Here is an 18,925-nt window from a genome sequence, read left to right as displayed (position 1 = left end):
ATGATTGCAAAATGTTTAAAAATCCTCACAGAATACCTTTTTGTAAAATTATGAATAGACTTATCCCACACATTTATTTATATAAAGCTTATGAGGTGTTCTGTAACCATCTATCCCTTGGTAAAATACTGTGCATTGATTTATTTTTCCCCTCTTCTGACACACAAAAATAGGCTTATATTTTAATCTCTGTTAAAATGTGAATGCATGGCATTGGGATGTTGCATGTGTCTGGTTTATTGGTCTGCAATTCTTATTGTTCTATACCAGTTGAACTAATGATTCTCATGTCAGTATTCAAAACACTACACAGTCTTTGTCATTTCAGTTTAGGTCTCATTTTGATTGTTTTTAATGTGACTTTGCAGATGCTATGGAAGCAAGCACAGGTGTATCCTCTCTTCTCCTTGCTTGGAGAGATGGATGGTCACATATTCGAGTGTGTGAACCAAGCTGCAGTTCATGAGGAGCTGGAGGATGAGAGCAGACGTTTATGTGATGTTCGTCCATTTTTGCCTGTCCTCAGGCTCATTACTCGTAACTGTGGCCGTGCTGAACGCCTGCTTGACTCCAAGATCGGGGTGCTCATTGGAAAAGGTAAAACACATTAAAGTACACATGCACAAATATTAAACATATGTAATATTGATGAAAATGTCAGAATTAGTGCTTCAGTACTGATATGAAATATCAGAAATATATGAAATAATGAAATATAGAAAATATGATTTAATTTTCTTACAGGCAAGGACTCAGACTTATCTATGGTCAGCCTCATTTATTTAATCATAAACAATTTATCTTATAAAACCAATGTCTTTAATGCCAGAATGGTTTACCTTCAATTTTATATCCAGTATTTTTAAAAATAAACACAGACAAATCTCTTTTAGCAAACTGCGTAGTGGATAGGGAGTGTGTTTGAGACCCAACACAGGAGCCTACACAAATTAATGACCCAACAACAAATAATAAATTTATTATTTATTTAGATTTAGACTTAATATTATTTATTTACATTTAAATTTAGAATAAATAATAATAATACATAAATTTATATTATTTATCTGGAAAATAATGTCCTTAATTTTAATTGGGTGTAAACAGTAAGTAGTAGCCAGGACATCACATCTGGGGGTACCTGGGGGTAAGGGTTAGGATTTTTGGTGTTATATTGATTTCTATTTGGTGTTTAGGGTTTTTAATTTTTGACTAAATTTATGTTTTGTAATTGATTTAATTATTTAATATTATGTCTTTTTATTACAGACACTTGTATTAATGATGTTTGATCTTGTGCAGGGCTCCACGAACTGGATGCTTTGCAGGACCAGGAAGTGAAAGATTTTCGTAGCAAAATGCAACGAATTAGTGAAGAGAAAATGCAGTCAGTGCAGATGATGTCGTGGGCAGAATGGCTTCAGAGCTGCTTCTCCCCCCAGATAGAGGTGGGACCAGTCGATGGTTTATGTGGTAGGAATGAGGGCTGGATCAAGATCACCATGCACTACAACCAGTCACAGGTAAACCCACAGATGTGTGCACTAAATTAAATCCATAAAGATGCTCACTGGGGAATCTTTAATATTTCTTGTCGTTGCTTGGATATCCTTCTCACCCACTTCATCCCACTTCATATTGCCCCCCCAGGACACAACAAGTTTAAAAGTGCCACTGAGCTGTACTGTTCCTGAGCTTATGAATCAGGCTCTCAGAAAATGGCTGACTACTCATGGCTTGGGAGAAGATGAAGACTGTGTTGATGACTATGTGTTAAGAGTCAGTGACAAGCTGGAATTCTTGTTTGGAGAACACCCACTTATGTACTACAGAGTAAGTAACTAAATAAACTGTAACCTTACTCCTTGACTACACTTGATCCATAGATTATAAGATGATAAAATATTACCCATACAGTAGGCTCATTAGTCATATATAGGATGCTGTGTGAATAATATGCTCATAAGTCATATATATGCAGTATATATGAAAACTGCAGGTGGTTTCAGGCCTCAGTAAACAGGTTGTAAAAATTTATACAGTAGTGTCTATTATGCTTATGCAGCATGTCACAGCTCTAGGGTCCCTGGTTTGATTGTGGCCTCGGGTTACTGCATGTGTGGAGTTGTATGTGTTTTCCCCCTTGTCCTTTTGGGTTTCGGTTTTACTCTGCCTTCCAAAAACATTCTGGGTAGGTGGATTGGCTATGATAAATTGTCCCAAGGGGTGTGTGTGTGTGTGTGTGTGTGTGTGTGTGTGTGCGCGCGTGCGCGTGCGCGTGCGCGTGGTGTGACTGGCGTTCCACCCAGAGTATGTTCCTGCCTCATACCCAGTGCCCCTGACCCGGATAAAGCATTTATGAATGCATTATGAATAAGGGCTTATTACTTAAGGGGTGTGTAATAAGCATTATATTAGCATTATTCAAATAATGCTAATGTGTGTATGGCACTGTTGCAAATGCATCAGATACAGCAGCATAGCTAGGATTTTTAAACATTGTGCACACTTGCATGCAATTTTATGAGACTCACGTTCTTTGCTAAACTACCTACATTTTTTATGATGTTTAGTGTGTTAATTGTCATCTAACCCTTCAACACTGGTCAGTTTTTGGCCACAGCACTGCTGTTGGCTGGGAAATTTTGGATGGCTGATTGTTCTTAACCCAGTAGTGACACTGAGGTGTTTATAGCAGGAATGTCTGGTTCTCGTAATTCCAGTGTTGGAGACCTAATATTAAAATACAACTGCTTAAAAATAGACTAGGATTTTATGGTCTAAGTAGGTTAAGAAGTTGTCTTGCAAAATGGCTGTTAGAAGATGCTCCCATAACTCACTTTAATGTCATAAAAGGACTCATCAGGCTACATTTGTATTGAAATTTTTTTTAAGTTAATTTAAAAATATTATCAACATAGTTATTATATAAACTCTTTTACAAACCATCTATCTGTTCACAGTTGAATACAATTTTAACATACAAAATGGAGATCTATTTAAGGGTTTGGCACAAAAATGTTTATGTTCATATTTTGTTCAATTCATAATTTTTATACATGTACAATGGTGCTTGAAAGTTTGTGAACTCTTTAAAATTTTCTGTATTATCTGTTATATTATAAAGATGACCTAAAACAACATCAGATTTTTTTTTTGTCCTAAAAGTAAACAAAGAGAATCCAATTTTAAAAATGAGACAAAAGTATTTTACTTGGTCATTTATTTAATGAGGAAAATGATCCAATATTACATATCTGTGAGCAGCAAAAGTATGTGAACTTCTAGGATTAGCAGTTAATTTGAACGTGAAATTAGAGTTAGGTGCTTTCAATCAATGGGATGACAATCACTTGTGAGTGAGCACCCTGTTTTATTTAAAGAACAGGGATCTACAGTCTGATCTTCACAACACATGTTTGTGGAAGTGTATCATGGTATGAAAGGAGAATCTCAGAAAGGAGATTTCTGAGGACCTCAGAAAAAGAGTTGATGCCGTTCAGGCTGGAAAAGGTTACTAAACCATCTCTAAAGAGTTTGGACTCCAGCAATCCACAGGCACACAGATTGTGTACAAATGAAGGAAATTCAAGACCATTGTTACCCTCACCAGGAGTGATCGACTAACAAAGATCACTGAAAGAGCAAGACGAGTAATAGACCGTGGGATCACAAAGGAACCCAGGGTAACTTCTAAGCAACTAAAGGCCTCTCCTCACATTGGCTAATATTAATGTTCATGAGTCCACCATCAGGAGAACACTGAACAACAAATTTGTGTACATGGCAGGGTTGCAAGGAGAAAGCCACTGCTCTCCAAAATGAACATTGCTGCCTGTCTGCAGTTTGCTAAAGATCACGTGGACAAGCCAAAAGGCTACTGGAAAAATGTTTTGTGGTCAGATGAGTGACTTCTGAATTATACTGGTGAATTCTAAAGGAAAATGTCAGGACATCTGTCCGTGAACTGAATTTCAAGAGAAAGTGGGTCATGCAGCAAGACCCTAAGAACACACGTCGTTACACACTCTAACAAAGAATGATTAAAGAATAATAAAGTTAATATTTTGAAATAGCCAAGTCAAAGTCCTGACCTTAATCCAATAGAAATGTTGTGGAAGGACCTGAAGCAAAGGAGTTCATGTGAGGAAACCCACCAATATCCTAGAGTTGAATCTGTTCTGTACTGAGGAATGAGCTAAAATTCCTCCAAGCAGATGTGCAGGACTGCTAAACAGTTATCGTAAACATTTAGTTGCAGTTATTGCTGCACAAGGGGGTCACACCAGATACTGAAAGCAAAGATTCACATACTTTCGCCACTCACAGATATGTAATATTGGATCATTTTTCTCAATAAATAAATGACCAATTATAATATTTTTGTCTCAATTGTTTAATTGGGTTCTCTTTGTCTATGTTTAGGACTTGAGTAAAGTAAATTTTAAAAGTAAAAAAGTAAAGTAAATTTTATATATATATATATATATATATATATATATATATATATATATATATATATATATATATATATATATATATATATATATATAACTTACAATTCATAACCAAACTCTAGTTATCACTGTTAAATTTAATCTAACTGGTAATGTGGCCTGTGCATTAGAGAAAGTTGGTTCCTCTCTCTACCTCAAAATGGAATTGTGTGTGTGTGTGTGTGTGTGTGTGTTTGCAGTACATCAGATCATGCTTGCTGTCACAGGAGATTCCACATTTGACGTTAGTGCATTGTGATATAGTGAAGGCAATGTTTGAGCGTGAGATCAGCACTATTGGCGCTGTACTCGCACGGAAGTCATCAAATCCTCCTTTACCCCTCCCCCCTAAGAGGAGAGGACCATCTGTAAGTAAAATTAAGCTTTCAAATTTTATCAGCTTTGCAACACATTTGGCAGTTTTTATAAATTTAACTCCAGGAAAAGTTCGACAAATATCTCTTTATAGTCACAGATGGCTGCGCTTTCATACGCACATCAGAGATACATGTCTGTTCTTCAAAGTGCTATTTTCATATCAGTATATGCAAATAAAATGCATATATAGTGTCACACTGAATTATAACCTATGATAAGGGAACATAACTAAAGAAGGTGCTTTATATTTTTTGAACAACTCGCATACCATCTCACACAAGTGGTCTCATTCGTAGTTAGTTCTAAATAGTTACAGTTATGTATCTGTATGTCTGACTGTATTTACATTTCAATTACTAAATCCCCTAATCATGATCTTTTTTTTTTTTTTTCCTCTTGGCAGCAGTTGCATACGTGCATTTGGGAGGTTCAGTCTTTTTTTAAAATCACTTTAGTGAAGGGCATTAAGGTCAACGCAGAAGAGACAGCAAAGGTAAGGCTTACAACTTTGCATGTTAAAGAAGTAGCCATCTACTGCATTCTGGCCCAGATACATCTCGGTCACGCGGTGGCTTGTCCCCTCCTCTTAGGTGCAAGTTCGTGCAGGCCTATTCCATGGTACAGAGCTCCTGTGTAAGCCAGCTGTTAGTAATGAGAGCAGTGGTCGCTCTGAGCACATTTGGAACAAGACTCTTGAGTTTGATATTTCTATTTGTGACCTGCCACGCATGGCTCGCCTCTGTTTTGCCATCTATGCTGTCATGGACAAAGTAAAAAAGCAGAAATCAACCAAGAACATGCAAATGAACAAGTATCAGACTATTCGAAAAGCTGGAAAAGTGGTAAGAGCAACACAAATGCATTACCAAGTAGCAAAGCATAAGCAAAATAGGAAATGAAATGATTTTTATTTATTTTATGTCTTGCATGTCTTTAGCATTACCCAATAGCATGGGTGAACATGATGGTGTTTGACTACAGAGGACAGCTAAAGACTGGTGATATCATCTTACATACCTGGTCCTCCTTTCCAGGTGAAAAGAGCTGCATGCTCACATTCGTAGTGATGTGTGTGTGTGTGTGTGTCTGTGTGATTTAAGAGGATATGTAAAAAGTATCCTGTGAATACTAATTTCAGATTTTCAACTGAATGTCTGAATTATGAATTTTGGGTAGAACAGCACTCTGTCATAGTGGCGACTGTATAAAAATGGAAAATGTAATCAGTATATTGTTTGTGTGAATCTCAGATGAGCTGGAGGAGATGTTGAACCCTATTGGAACAATCCAGACAAATCCATACACTGAAAATGCCACAGCACTGCATATTCGTTTACCAGAATACTCAGCACACCCGCTCACGTTTCCCCCATTTGACAAGGTATATACACAGAATATTCTCTAATATTATATATGATGTAATAATATTATATCATATAATTTTATATTATCGTTGATTTAACATTTTTTCTGCTTTATCTTGTAGATCCTGGAGAAAGCTGCTGACATTGCTGGATCCACTGACTCTATGTCAATGGTTGGTGTACACACACACACACACACACACACAAAAAAAAATAAAAATTCTGTTCTGTCGTCTCATATTCAGCTTTTGATCTCAAACCCAAATGTCTTCAGTGTCTAGCAGTAACAAAAGAATTGGCCTTGCTGTTCCAATATTTTTAGAGGGGACTGTGAATGTATGTATGATTAGAAATGATAAGAAAAGTAAAAATAATATTTGCTAATTAAAGCTTTTTTGCGTTATGCGTTCTGGAAATTCACTCTCTTTGATAGAAAAATGCTATTGTGCCATGCTAGTCCATCTCCGCATGGATTACTCATGGGATCGTGAGCTGAATGTAGGAGTTTCCCCCCGCAGCTCTGCACATCTCTGGGGTTGTTAGATGCAACTATCCTACTAACTCTAACCAGCTAAAATATAATGTAGACAGCAAAACTATAACACTTGGTTTTTCCATTGTTTTTTTTTTTCTTTTTCAATTTGATATGATCTCGTAAAAATTTGGCACAAACCGGAAAACAGTTTGGTATGAACTGGATAGTGTTAGCACACTATTTACTTGCACCAAGCGATAAATACACACAGATCTACACTATGACGAGTTCTCTGGCTCAACAACTGCACTGAAAAACAAGTGTGTATGTCAGGTTCCACGTGGATGAATTCAGTTACATTAACACATTTTGTTTTCATATATCCAACATGAGTCCTGGAATGAAATCAAGTCACCCGAGCTCAGGATAGAACCTGTGACCCTGGCATTGTGAGGTGGCACAACGCAATTCATGTAATACTATGTGAATTGATCACACTCACTCTACATAATTCGAACTAATATATTTGGTATTTGTTCAATTTAAATTTAGTATAAGCAATGAAATCATGTTTTAAAGTGAAACTAAATATTTTTATGTAAACTATATATATATATATATATATATATATATATATATATATATATATATATATATATATATATATATATATATATCCACGTACATACATGAAATCTGACTGACCACTTTTTTCAGCGTGGGTTACAATGCACAATGGCTACAAATAGGCTGACTATAATCTATTCTCACCAAAATAGAGAACAATAAATGACCTTATTTGTTCAGCCAGAAAAAAGCTAAAACGCCAAGATTCCAGAATCCTTTTTTGTCGTATAGTGTGGTAACAGACACTTTCACTTTCTCACTCCTGTTTGTTTTGCTTAAACTCTCTCTGTCTCTCTCTCTCTCTCTCTCTCTCTCTCTCTCTCCTTTTCTCCCTCTCCTGATTGGAGAGATTTTATGCATGCATAATTTATGCATGTGACGTTAATGTTAAAACATGTTATTAATCTTTGTGTTTTCATTAGGATTCTGCTCCTCCTTCTTCTTCTTCTTCTTCTTCTTCTTCTTCTTCTTCTACTACTTTTGTGAATAGGCAATGCTGCTGGCTGCCAGCCACCCTGGTTATAATAGAAGTTATATATAATGCTACAGAAATTAATTGTAGTTTGTGCTGGTGTAGAAATCACACACTTTCCGCTCTGCATTGTAGCTTCCATGGCATGGGCTCTGTGGGCTTTTGTTTTGCTTTTAGTACATGTTTTGTTTCGTCTCCACCCTCATCCTGTCATTGGTTTGTGTGGCTCATTCTTTCTGGTAGTAACTGATTTTACTGATTGCAACAAGTGAAGAGTGATAATGTCTGGTACTCAAACAGGATAAAGAGGAGAGCATACTGTGCGTGTCACTAACTGTTCAAGAGCAGCTCAGTTCTAAACAGGCTGAAGTGGCCGAAAAAGCACTCAGAAGTTGGCACATAACATTGGTAACAAGAAATGTACTTGCTAGCAAACAAACTCATAGGTTAATTTATGTTGCTGCCACTGCCCTTCCCCATCTGCTCTCTGACCCCAAACTACATTCATGTCACAGACAAACTGGAAACAAAATCAAATGTTTTCTCAGATCGGATTAATAAATTTGAATTTCTTTTTTTTTTTTTTATTTGGGCAAAATATACTTGGGGACAGGGCCAGAGGAATATACTGAATAAATTTGAATTCATTAAGTGTAGTATAAGCAATCATGACCTAAACAGTTGTTGTTAGTTATGTACAAAAAAGCAACAAACTGGTCTGTGTGCAGGGACGAGGAGGAAAGAAGTTCTACATCGAGTTGAAAGAGATCATGGAAAGGGATCCACTGTCACAACTGTGTGAAAATGAGAAGGATCTGATATGGACTCTGCGCTATGACTGCAGAGAGAACTTCCCACAGTCCCTCCCTAAGCTGCTACTGTCTGTCAAATGGAATAAACATGAAGATATGGCACAGGTATGCGAATAAACATGTACACACAGGTGACTTCCCCCATCCTCTCTTAGTAGTAACATTTCTGTCTATCCCTCTTGTCCTGGCCTTTTCTCTAGTTGCAGGCATTGTTGCAGATTTGGCCTAAAATAAGTCCTCGAGATGCTTTAGAGCTACTGGATTTTAACTATCCAGATCAGTATGTTAGAGAGTATGCAGTCAGTTGTCTGCAAGATATGAGGTAAGTGCTTAACACTGTCAAGCTTGTTTATACTGGCATAATTATGTTTTTTTTTTTTCTTTTCTGCTTTTTGCATTTTCTTTGATAGCCAAGATGTGGACCATTACAGTTATGGCCAGTTGATGGCCATTTTGAAACAATTACCAATCAATTGAATGCTTTGTGACTTCTTTTCAACATCAACATCCAGTTGATGAATAGCTGTTAGAGGACATTGCTTTTAACATTTTCTCAAAACAAAATGATTGACTTATTCTATGATTAAAAAAAGCAGGTTTTTATATATATATATATATATATATATAAAATGTGTGTGTGTATATATATGTGTGTGTGTATATATATATTTTCATATATATCCATTTTTGTTTCCCTTTCTCTCCCTCTTGTATCAGTGATGAAGAGCTTTTGCAGTATTTGCTGCAGCTAGTGCAGGTGTTGCGCTATGAACCGTATTATGACTGTGCCCTCACCCAGTTTTTGCTGCAGCGTGCCCAGATCAATCGTAAAATTGGACATTTCCTCTTCTGGCATCTTAGGCAAGTGTGTTCATTGTGTCTGTGTAAATAGTTTATTTTTTATGTAAACTATTTACATTTTAAATATTGTTCTGCAGCTCTTCATTAGAACTGTGTTACTTTAGTGGTGTACCCCATATTTTTAAGGCTTTGACTATAAGTTGAAATAGTAATCATCAGTAGGTTCATGACATTTTAACTTACTTTAAACGTCAATGTGTAAAATCTGATTACATATTGAGCTGCATTTAAAATCTATATATCTATTTTACAAGCTTAGGGCCTCAACTATGTATTGTATGGTTTGTGTCTGTGTGTTTCCAGGTCAGAGATACACATGCCAGCAGTATCTGTGCAGTTTGCCCTGATATTGGAGGCATACTGTAGAAGCAGCATCCCCCACATTGAAGTGCTTAAAAAACAGGTATAATTTTTGAAATAGAATTTAATGACTGACCTGTAAAACAGTAAATTTAATTTAAAAGTCTTGATAATTCGTAGAAAATTATTGTACGATTATTAAACATTACTGTATGAACACACTGAATATTGGTCTATAATTGGACTGTTCTTATAACATTTATCTAAAATTACCAGTTTGAAGGAAAGTTTGAGGATTATACCATCTCTTCTGGCTCTTAACGACAGCAGCAGTACTAGACGGCAGTACATGGGGCCATGTTTAATAATATAAATATTAGCATTTTTAGAGGAATAAGAGGAATGTCTTTTAGAGACTATTTTGGTCAACCTACTCAATGGTAGCAATTAACAGACACACGTTTCAAATCTATGAACCCACAGGATCATTTTAAATCTTTGAACCCACAGAATTTGAGTCTGTGTTGACTGTGTATTGCAGAATACTGGAGTATTGCAGAATACTATGTCCTGTCCAGAGATGAGGAAATTTTTTGCTCTGTCCTCAAAAGAGCAGTTACTGTGGCAGCACTCTGTCCTTTCAGAAGAACTGGGTTAAATGCCAGCTTGCCCCTGATTGCTCTATTGCAATAATTGGGATAAAGTTAAATACAAACTTGCACTTGTACAGTATCAGTACTTGTAACCACATTTGTGAAATACGTACCTTTTAATTTTAATATCTAATTTCATGGAAGTTAGAATAGATTTAACATTCCCTGGAAAACTGATTATGTTGGCTTGTAGAGTAAAAATACTAATTAAATACTGTTATACCTAGAACCAGATGTATTGGTGGACAGATTTGTAAAAGATTCAGGTTTGTTTGTAATATGTACAATTTACTGGAATCAGATTGTTAAAGATGAAGTAGACCTACTATCATTTCATCAAATGACAATAGAGTACAGCTGTCCTGCAACACAGAATCCTGCCTATTTTTCTTTTTTTCCTCATTTACATTGTTCAAAATGTGTTGAAATTCATTGAACAAAATACAAAGTATGCAAATGTTATAAAGAATTGTTTGTCTGTGTCTGTCTCTTTTTGAATGCAGGTTGAGGCTCTTGGCAAGCTAAAAGCTGTGAATGAGTTGATCAAACTGGGCACAATAAAAGCAAAGAATAAAACTAAGGAGGCTCAGCTGAAGGAGGCCATGATGAAGTGCCTTAGACAGACAGGCTTCATTGAAATTCTGTCAGACCTTCACTCACCACTGAACCCCCACATATTGCTTGATGATGTCAAGTAAGAAGGCTTTCTTTTTTATATATATATATACACTTATCCAGCACTTTATTAGGAACACCTGCACACCTACTCATTCATACAATTATCTAATCAGCCAATCATGCCGCAGCAGTGCATAAAATCATGCCGATATGGGCCAGTAGCTTCGGGTAATGTTCACATCAACTATCAGAATGGGGAACAAATGTGATCTCAGTGATTTTGACAGTGGCATGTTTGTTGGAGCCAGACGGGCTTGTTTGAGTATTTGTATAACTGCTGATCTCCTGGGATTTTCATGCACAGCAGTCTCTTGAGTTTACTCCAAATTGTGCAATAAACAAAATGCATCCAGTGAGCGGCAGCTCTGCGGACGGAAATGCCTTGTTGATGAGAGAGGCCAACAGAGAATGGACAGACTGGTTCAAGCTCACAGAAAGGGTGCAGTAACTCAGATAACCACTCTGTAGAACTGTGGTGAGCAGAAAAGCATCTTGGAATGAAAAACACATCAAACCTTGAGGCAGATGGGCTTCAACAGCCGAAGACCAACCCCAGGTTGAAGTTCTATCAGCCAAGAACGGAAAGCTGAGGCTGCAGTGGGCACAAGCTCACCAAAACTAGACATTTGAAGGCTGGGAAAACATAGCCTGATCTGATGAATCCCGATTTCTGCTGAGGCACACAGATGGTAGGGTCAGAATTTTGCACAAACAGCATGAATCCATGGGCATAACCTGCCTTCTGTCAACAGTCCAGGCTGGTGGAGGTGCTGTAATGGTGTGGGGAATGTTTTCTTGGCACTTTGGGGCCGTTAATACCAATCAGTCATCTCTTGACTGCCGCAGCCTATTTGAATATTGTTGCTGACTATGTGCATTCCTTCATGGCCACAATTTACCCATCTTAAGCACATGACCTTGTATCTGCATGATTTCATGCACTGCACTGCTGCCAAATGATTGGCTGATTGGATAATTACATGAATGAGCAGGGGTACTGGTGTTCTTATTAAAGTGGCCAGTGAGTATTGTATTTACACACTGATAGAAACTGTAACCACAAATCTCTCATTTCCTCTCTTGCATTTAGTGTGGAGAAGTGCAGGTACATGGACTCTAAAATGAAACCTCTATGGATTGTTTACAATAACAAGCTGCTGGTAGGAGACACGCTGGGAATCATCTTCAAGAATGGAGATGGTGAGAGACCGTGAAGAGGGATGGATATGGATAAAGAGGAAGAGAGGTGGACTTGAATGTTGAAGGGAGGGGCAGAGCCATAAATAATTATGTTCAAGTGCGTAGAAAGTCAGGTAATGGCAACTAAAGAAATCAATTGCGTTTTATTCTCAGATCTCAGACAGGACATGCTGACTCTGCAGATCCTAAGGATAATGGATATACTGTGGAAGGAAGCAAACCTGGACCTCAGGTAGTGTACACATCATTGTATTTAGACAATTTCTAAAGTTATTGTCTTAGAAAACTGCAGAATTACTTGATAAAGTTGAAAATCAGTTTTTAAGAGGGTTACTTATACAGTAAATGTATTACTTTATTCTATAAATATTTTTCAACAATATTAATAGTTTCAGTAATTTGACTATAGTAACACATTTACATTTACAGCATTTGGCAGATGCGCTTATCCAGAGCGAAATACAGAACTGCTTTGTAGTCATTAACAAAAACATGCTAGTTCACTAGGTCAGAGACTAAGAGTACTACCAAGCTAAAATGCTGTTGAAGGAAGTTAGTACAACATAAAAGAAAACACACAAGAAACACACAAGAGATTTCTTTTTAAATAGAAGTGTTAATTTAAATGCTTGGTGAAGAGGTAGGTTTTTAGTCTTCATTTGAAGACCGTCAGTGACTCAGCTGTTGACCCATCTGTTGACTCAGCTGACACATCCAGGGAAAGTGAAGGACAGAGAAGAGTCTTAATGCATGTTTTTCCTGTATATTGAGAGATGGTGGGTCCAGTTGAGCCGTGCCAGAGGCTTGAAGGGAGCATGGTACCGAGTGAAGTGGTTCATGTCTAATGTCTACAGATGTAAACCTTTAATATATCTCCATAAGCCCTTGCCCACATTTTACACTGTAAGGAGCACTGAAACCACTCTTGATTACACACCTAAGGCACCTAGTTATCATTATACCAACAGACACTTTAAAACAATACTAAAATCAAAAATAATAAAGTCAATCAGTGCCAAATACTACACAAGTAGATAGTAAACAAGAACTAGAATCCTACCTTACCTGCGGAGAGGAAATCCAAGATAGAAAAACTCAAAATCACACGTTTAGATACAGATACATGCATGCATTTTTCCTTTTGCAATTTGTGAGCATGGGGAGGCTCTCTGTAGCACACAGGATGGAAGTGCCAAGTGCATGTGTATTCAGTGCATGTGTATTCCTGCTTTTAGTCATAGAAATGAGTAGAAAAATAAAATAAATGGTTTTCTGATTACATTTCAAAGCACTGTGCCAAATGGTAGTGGCTGTCACATTACCTTCCATATTCCATCAACACATTGCATCTCGACCTTTTTCATGCTCTCTTCTTTTACTCTAATATTACGTCTTTTTTTTTATTTACAAATACATGTGGCAAAGACAAATGCATTTGAAATCCAAAGCATAGGCAATGTTATACTCTTTTAGTAATTAAAAAAATAACTTTGAAATAAATGGAAAACACTTCACACACCCTGAATGGGACTCTAGTCCATTGCAGGGCAACAAACACACACACCTTCTTCCCCATAATAAATATTTAAATTAAAAAATGAGACACATTTGTTGATTCGAAAGTGTTCACCACATTTGGGGAAGGTTCTATTTCTGTTTTATGTATTAATTCACTTAAATAAGTCTCAACATGTTTAACATGCTTTTTTTTAATATATAACAAATAACTTTCAATTTTATATTTCACTCACAGAATTGTGCCTTATGGTTGCTTGGCAACAGGAGATCGCACAGGGCTGATCGAGGTTGTGTCCTCTGCGGACACCATAGCTAACATCCAAAAAAATAGCAGCAACATGGCAGCTGCTGCAGCCTTCAACAAAGATGCTCTGCTTAGCTGGCTCAAGGACAAAAACCCTGGGTAAGAAATCAAGGGTCACTGTGCAGGGTAAGACAAGCTTATACCTGTACAGTGTAATAGTTTTGTTCATTTTTGTTAAATAGTAGCCTTCCTTAAGCCTCCAATATAAGTGAGCTTTGACAAACATATTCTGTTCTTCTCTCAGTACACAGTAAACAAGTTGAAATCATATATACCCTAGAAATAGATGATTGTTTCCACGTAAAAAAAAAAATCCTAACTATAAAAAATTTATACTAAAAAATTCCCAACTATAAAACTGAGAAAATGAGAAATCTGCACCTAGCACAACTTCTTTAGTGGTGTCAAACATGTATATGTACTGATTAGAGTAAGCAGGAGAGGAAACCTCATTTAGGCAGTAAGATTAAATTTGTAAGGATACATAATAAAGTGGGCTATTCATCATAAAATATCATTTATATTATGTGAGATGTAATAAACATTTAAACCTACACATGCTTCAGCTAAGCATCCTGTTTTCATGGACAATATAATAGCGTACTAGCTGGTGCTTTTAACACACCATAGCAGTTGGGAAAGGCAGTGGAAAAAGTGGAGAGCACAGAATTCAAAATCACTGCATGACTTTCACAGCATAACTAACTAACAGCTGAATGCAATGAATTCTCCATGCTTACACCAGCAGTGTTGCCAGTTTTTTTTTTTTTTTTTGGAATATTTTTAAAACCAAAGATCAGAAATGTGTGCCACGGTGAACACTAATAGTTTTTGGCTTTGTTTGGGCTAGTTTCAGGTCTTTAAGTTTCTGAGATGTTGTTGGGGTGCAAATTTTGCTTAATTAATTTTGTTGCATTCTAATGCACAACGTTTCTTTTGTTTTATGCTGCCACGAGTCTTATTGATCTCACAATCACTATGTAACCCCCATAAATTTGATATAGGTGATTTACAATATATATATATATATAGAATGAAACAGCTGAGTGTCTTTTGTATCTGTAGTGAAGCTCTAGAGAAAGCCATTGAGGAGTTCACACTGTCTTGTGCTGGTTATTGTGTCGCCACCTATGTTCTGGGCATCGGAGATCGTCATAGTGACAACATCATGGTCCGAAGCACAGGGCAGGTAGGTATCAGAACAAGCTCCAAGTATAAAAGATTTTTTTTATATGCTACTTAATCACAAAGACATTTTTGTTTGTGTGCTTATCAGCTCTTCCATATAGACTTTGGTCATATCTTGGGGAACTTCAAATCAAAGTTTGGAATCAAGAGAGAGCGTGTTCCATTCATTCTCACACATGACTTCATTCATGTCATTCAGCAGGGCAAAACTGGTAACACTGAGAAATTTGGCAGGCAAGTCATGGACAGCATCTCATTAACACCTACATGCAGTCTGTCTTTATTAAATCAACTTTTCTGGTATGGTCACAGTCATGTCTCCTACTCTCTGTGTTTGTCGTCTGTTTGTGTGTAGTTTTAGGCAGTACTGTGAGGATGCTTATTTGATTCTGAGGAAGAATGGAAATCTGTTCATCACACTCTTTGCCCTGATGCTGACTTCTGGGTTACCAGAACTCACCTCTGTCAAGGACATTCAGTACTTAAAGGTACACTGTCATAAATAAAGCCACAGGTCAGCATAGAGATTCTCTGTGTCTCTCTAGAGAGACTCTACAGCTGAGCCTGTGCCCACTGTAGCCTCAGATCCTAAAAAAAGCCCAATCTAACGCTGCACTTAAATTTTTTTCACTGTAGACTTCCTATCAGCTCAAACCAGTCTGACCATTGTCTTGTGACCTCTCTCCTGAACAAGGCAACAAGGCTTACTGGATGTTTTTTTGTTTTTGTTTTCATGTGTGTGCATGTGTGTTACAGGACTCTCTTGCATTGGGTAAGACCGATGAAGAGGCGCTGAAACAGTTCCGGCAGAAGTTTGATGAAGCTCTTAGAGAGAGCTGGACCACCAAAGTAAACTGGATGGCTCACAATGTGGCACATCCCTCCTAACACCCTTATACCAACAAGGATCTAAGTTTAGGAGAAAGCTTGAACACATGGTTGAACCAATTATACACTATGTCTTATAAAAAAAAAAGTTGTGAAGACCATTAAATGGTTAAATGCAACTTACTCAATGCAGTTAGCACAAAAAGCTTTCTGATCTTAAGGATTTTCATGACTTTGAAAGAGAAACTTGACTTTGATGGAGATTTAAAAGGAGGTGCATGATTAACAAAGGGAACAAAGGAGAAGACAACTGTCAGCTCACCCCAACATGAAAAAAAGCAATCTTCCACATTTCAAAATATTTTTCCACAGTAAGAAGCACACTGACAGGAACAAGCATCACAAGTAGTTTTGTTTTTGATTTACTACTGAATGGATCTTTTTTTTTTTTTATTGTCATGCCACCATCTTGCAGCTGAAATAACTCTTTATCTGCAAATGCAGTGACAGTGTCCTGGGACCACGGATTAGAAAAAAGAAATGGCACATGGAGTAAAACTGAACTTGTTTTTTCATGGAACTGGAAACAGAAATAATGACTCTGAAGGCTTGTAGAGCGAACTTGAGTGAAATTGTTATTGAAGAAATAGTTATAAATTATTCTTACTTGTCATTCCAACTTAAAGCCAGAAATGACTATTGAAACAGCAGTACTTCTTGCTGCCTGCAAGCTAAAACAGTGATGAACATGCAGTTTGGAATCTAACAGTTTGTAAGAATACGTTTTTACCTGCCACCAGTTATTGTTCATATTTTTTTTTGGGCCTCAAACTTATTGTGTTCACTTGTATACAAAGTTGAAAAAAATCAGAAGTATAGCCCACTCATTGTTTCTTTGACAAAACCAGGAGTTATTACATTATTGTGACAGCCATTAGTTAATTGAAACAAGCAAATATAAGAATATGGCTTCCCCTAAATAGTTTCATTCATGTTGTTCATACTGCCAAAAGAATGATTTTTAAAGCATTTACTGCTATTTGCTATTTTTAAATTCACAATTACCCAATATATTAATGAGATCAGAATGCTGGAGCAAGAATCAAATAATAGTATTTAGTTTAGATAGATATTTCAGGGATTGTAACGTTCGGTAGGGCTCCACTGCCTTTAAAAGAAATACACATTGGAGCACAGACTCACCGAATGCCAAATGGGATCTACTGTGCCTTATACAATGGAAAAATTCTACTGTTCGTACGAGACTACTTAAAGCAAGAGGTTTCTAAACACTGGAATTTATTTGACCATAATTATTTAAGGATTGTTACATGTTTATATTTATTTTCTTCTTCTGAAAAGTTTAGAATACTACTAATAGACTGTATCTGAGACTAGTGAGTTTACTCACACAAGCATTCAGCAAGCAAATCCTTTGTAACGCTATGTCAGAGCTAAGAAATAATCAGTTCCCTCTCTTACGTCTAATGGAGCTCAGTAGATTCAAAGTAACTTTATAACTTTACTATAGCAGAAACGCTGTAACAATGCACTAACACAGGCCTTTGGTGATCTCAGATATGCTTTATGTGAATTAAGTACAGTTGACTACAATCATGGTTATAAGAAAATTCCTATAAAGCCTAAACACCATTTCAGTGAGCATCTGTGCCCATAGAAAATTTCATTTGTTTTCTAATGCAAAATGATATTTACACTGAAATATAGTGGTTTTAGAGGATGATTATGCACATGTCCAGTACACTTTTATCCAAACAGTGTGAAACCTGAACCTAACCGAAACAATGCATTTTGTTTTTACTGTAGCAAAGAAATTTTTATGTGAATATCTATACCATACCAGTGGATCTTTTATATTGTTGATAACCTGCTGTGTATCTCTAATGCTGCTTAAATTATCCTTAGAGAAACAAAGTTTAAAACACAGAGGAAAAAATTAATTACCCATGGCATCTTTAATATACTGCCTGAGAGGATATTGGTGCAATATGATGAATCCTGTTCTGTGCAAATTTGGGTTAATGTGTATGCACTACTGCTGCTGTATAGTATTACGCTAGCCTTCAATTTTCTCACACACTGAAACTGTTTCTTTATCTGATTTTCTGACTTGTTCTTACTGATTTTGTCATAGGAATGCTATTAAAGTTTTGTTATAGCATTTATTTTTGTTCACCATTTTACTTTTGTGAGGGCTGAGTCCTTTCTTTCCCAAAAACAAGATTAGAAATGAACCAGCTCTTCACCCTTGGGAGTTTGCCCAACCAGTCTACATGTGTTTGGTGGAGTTGGAAAAGGCATATGACTCTGCCATTCGTGGGATCCTGTGGAGGGTGCTTCGGGAGTATGGGGTACCAGACCTGTTATTACGGGCCATTAGGCCCCTGTATAACCAGAGCAAGAGTGTGGTCCGTATTACCAACATCAGGTCAGACTTGTTCGCAGTGTGCTTTGGGCTCCGCCAGGGCTGCTCTTTGTCACCGATTCTGTTCATGATTGTCATGACAGAATTTCTAGGTGCAGCCAAGGGGTGGAGGGGGACCGGATTGGTGACCTCAGGATCGCATCTTTGTTATCTGCAAATGTTGTCCTGTTGCCTTCATCCAGCAGTGACCTCCAGCATGCTCTGGGGCAGTTTGTAGCTGAATGTGAAGCGGCCAGGATGAGGGTCAGCACCTCCAAATCTGAGGCCATGGTTCTCAGCCAGAAAAGGGTGGGTTGTTCCCTTCAGGTCGGAAATTAGATACTAC

The 18,925-nt window shown here is 37.1% G+C and overlaps 1 protein-coding gene across 1 annotated transcript in view; it reads left to right on the top strand.

Moving 5' to 3' along the window:
• Window positions 1-18,339, top strand: part of pik3cb (phosphatidylinositol-4,5-bisphosphate 3-kinase, catalytic subunit beta) — a 32,931-nt gene extending 14,592 nt beyond the window's left edge. Inside the window, exons 3-23 of the mRNA XM_026941256.3 lie at window positions 369-597; window positions 1,303-1,523; window positions 1,651-1,833; window positions 4,697-4,864; window positions 5,278-5,367; window positions 5,465-5,716; window positions 5,812-5,908; window positions 6,125-6,255; window positions 6,361-6,411; window positions 8,541-8,729; window positions 8,825-8,946; window positions 9,342-9,485; window positions 9,789-9,888; window positions 10,942-11,132; window positions 12,207-12,316; window positions 12,470-12,548; window positions 14,070-14,237; window positions 15,204-15,327; window positions 15,415-15,560; window positions 15,682-15,814; window positions 16,083-18,339. Of these exons, the coding sequence (XP_026797057.1) occupies window positions 369-597; window positions 1,303-1,523; window positions 1,651-1,833; window positions 4,697-4,864; window positions 5,278-5,367; window positions 5,465-5,716; window positions 5,812-5,908; window positions 6,125-6,255; window positions 6,361-6,411; window positions 8,541-8,729; window positions 8,825-8,946; window positions 9,342-9,485; window positions 9,789-9,888; window positions 10,942-11,132; window positions 12,207-12,316; window positions 12,470-12,548; window positions 14,070-14,237; window positions 15,204-15,327; window positions 15,415-15,560; window positions 15,682-15,814; window positions 16,083-16,214 (3,060 nt within the window). The 3' untranslated portion in view covers window positions 16,215-18,339. The remainder of the gene's footprint in view (window positions 1-368; window positions 598-1,302; window positions 1,524-1,650; window positions 1,834-4,696; window positions 4,865-5,277; window positions 5,368-5,464; window positions 5,717-5,811; window positions 5,909-6,124; window positions 6,256-6,360; window positions 6,412-8,540; window positions 8,730-8,824; window positions 8,947-9,341; window positions 9,486-9,788; window positions 9,889-10,941; window positions 11,133-12,206; window positions 12,317-12,469; window positions 12,549-14,069; window positions 14,238-15,203; window positions 15,328-15,414; window positions 15,561-15,681; window positions 15,815-16,082) is intronic.
• Window positions 18,340-18,925: the final 586 nt, after the last annotated feature.

This window comes from Pangasianodon hypophthalmus, chromosome 21, assembly GCF_027358585.1.
Source record: "Pangasianodon hypophthalmus isolate fPanHyp1 chromosome 21, fPanHyp1.pri, whole genome shotgun sequence".
Classification (NCBI taxonomy): Eukaryota; Metazoa; Chordata; class Actinopteri; order Siluriformes; family Pangasiidae; genus Pangasianodon; species Pangasianodon hypophthalmus.
The sequence above is the reverse complement of the archived record's forward strand: the minus strand, read 5'-3'. Positions and strand labels throughout refer to the sequence as shown.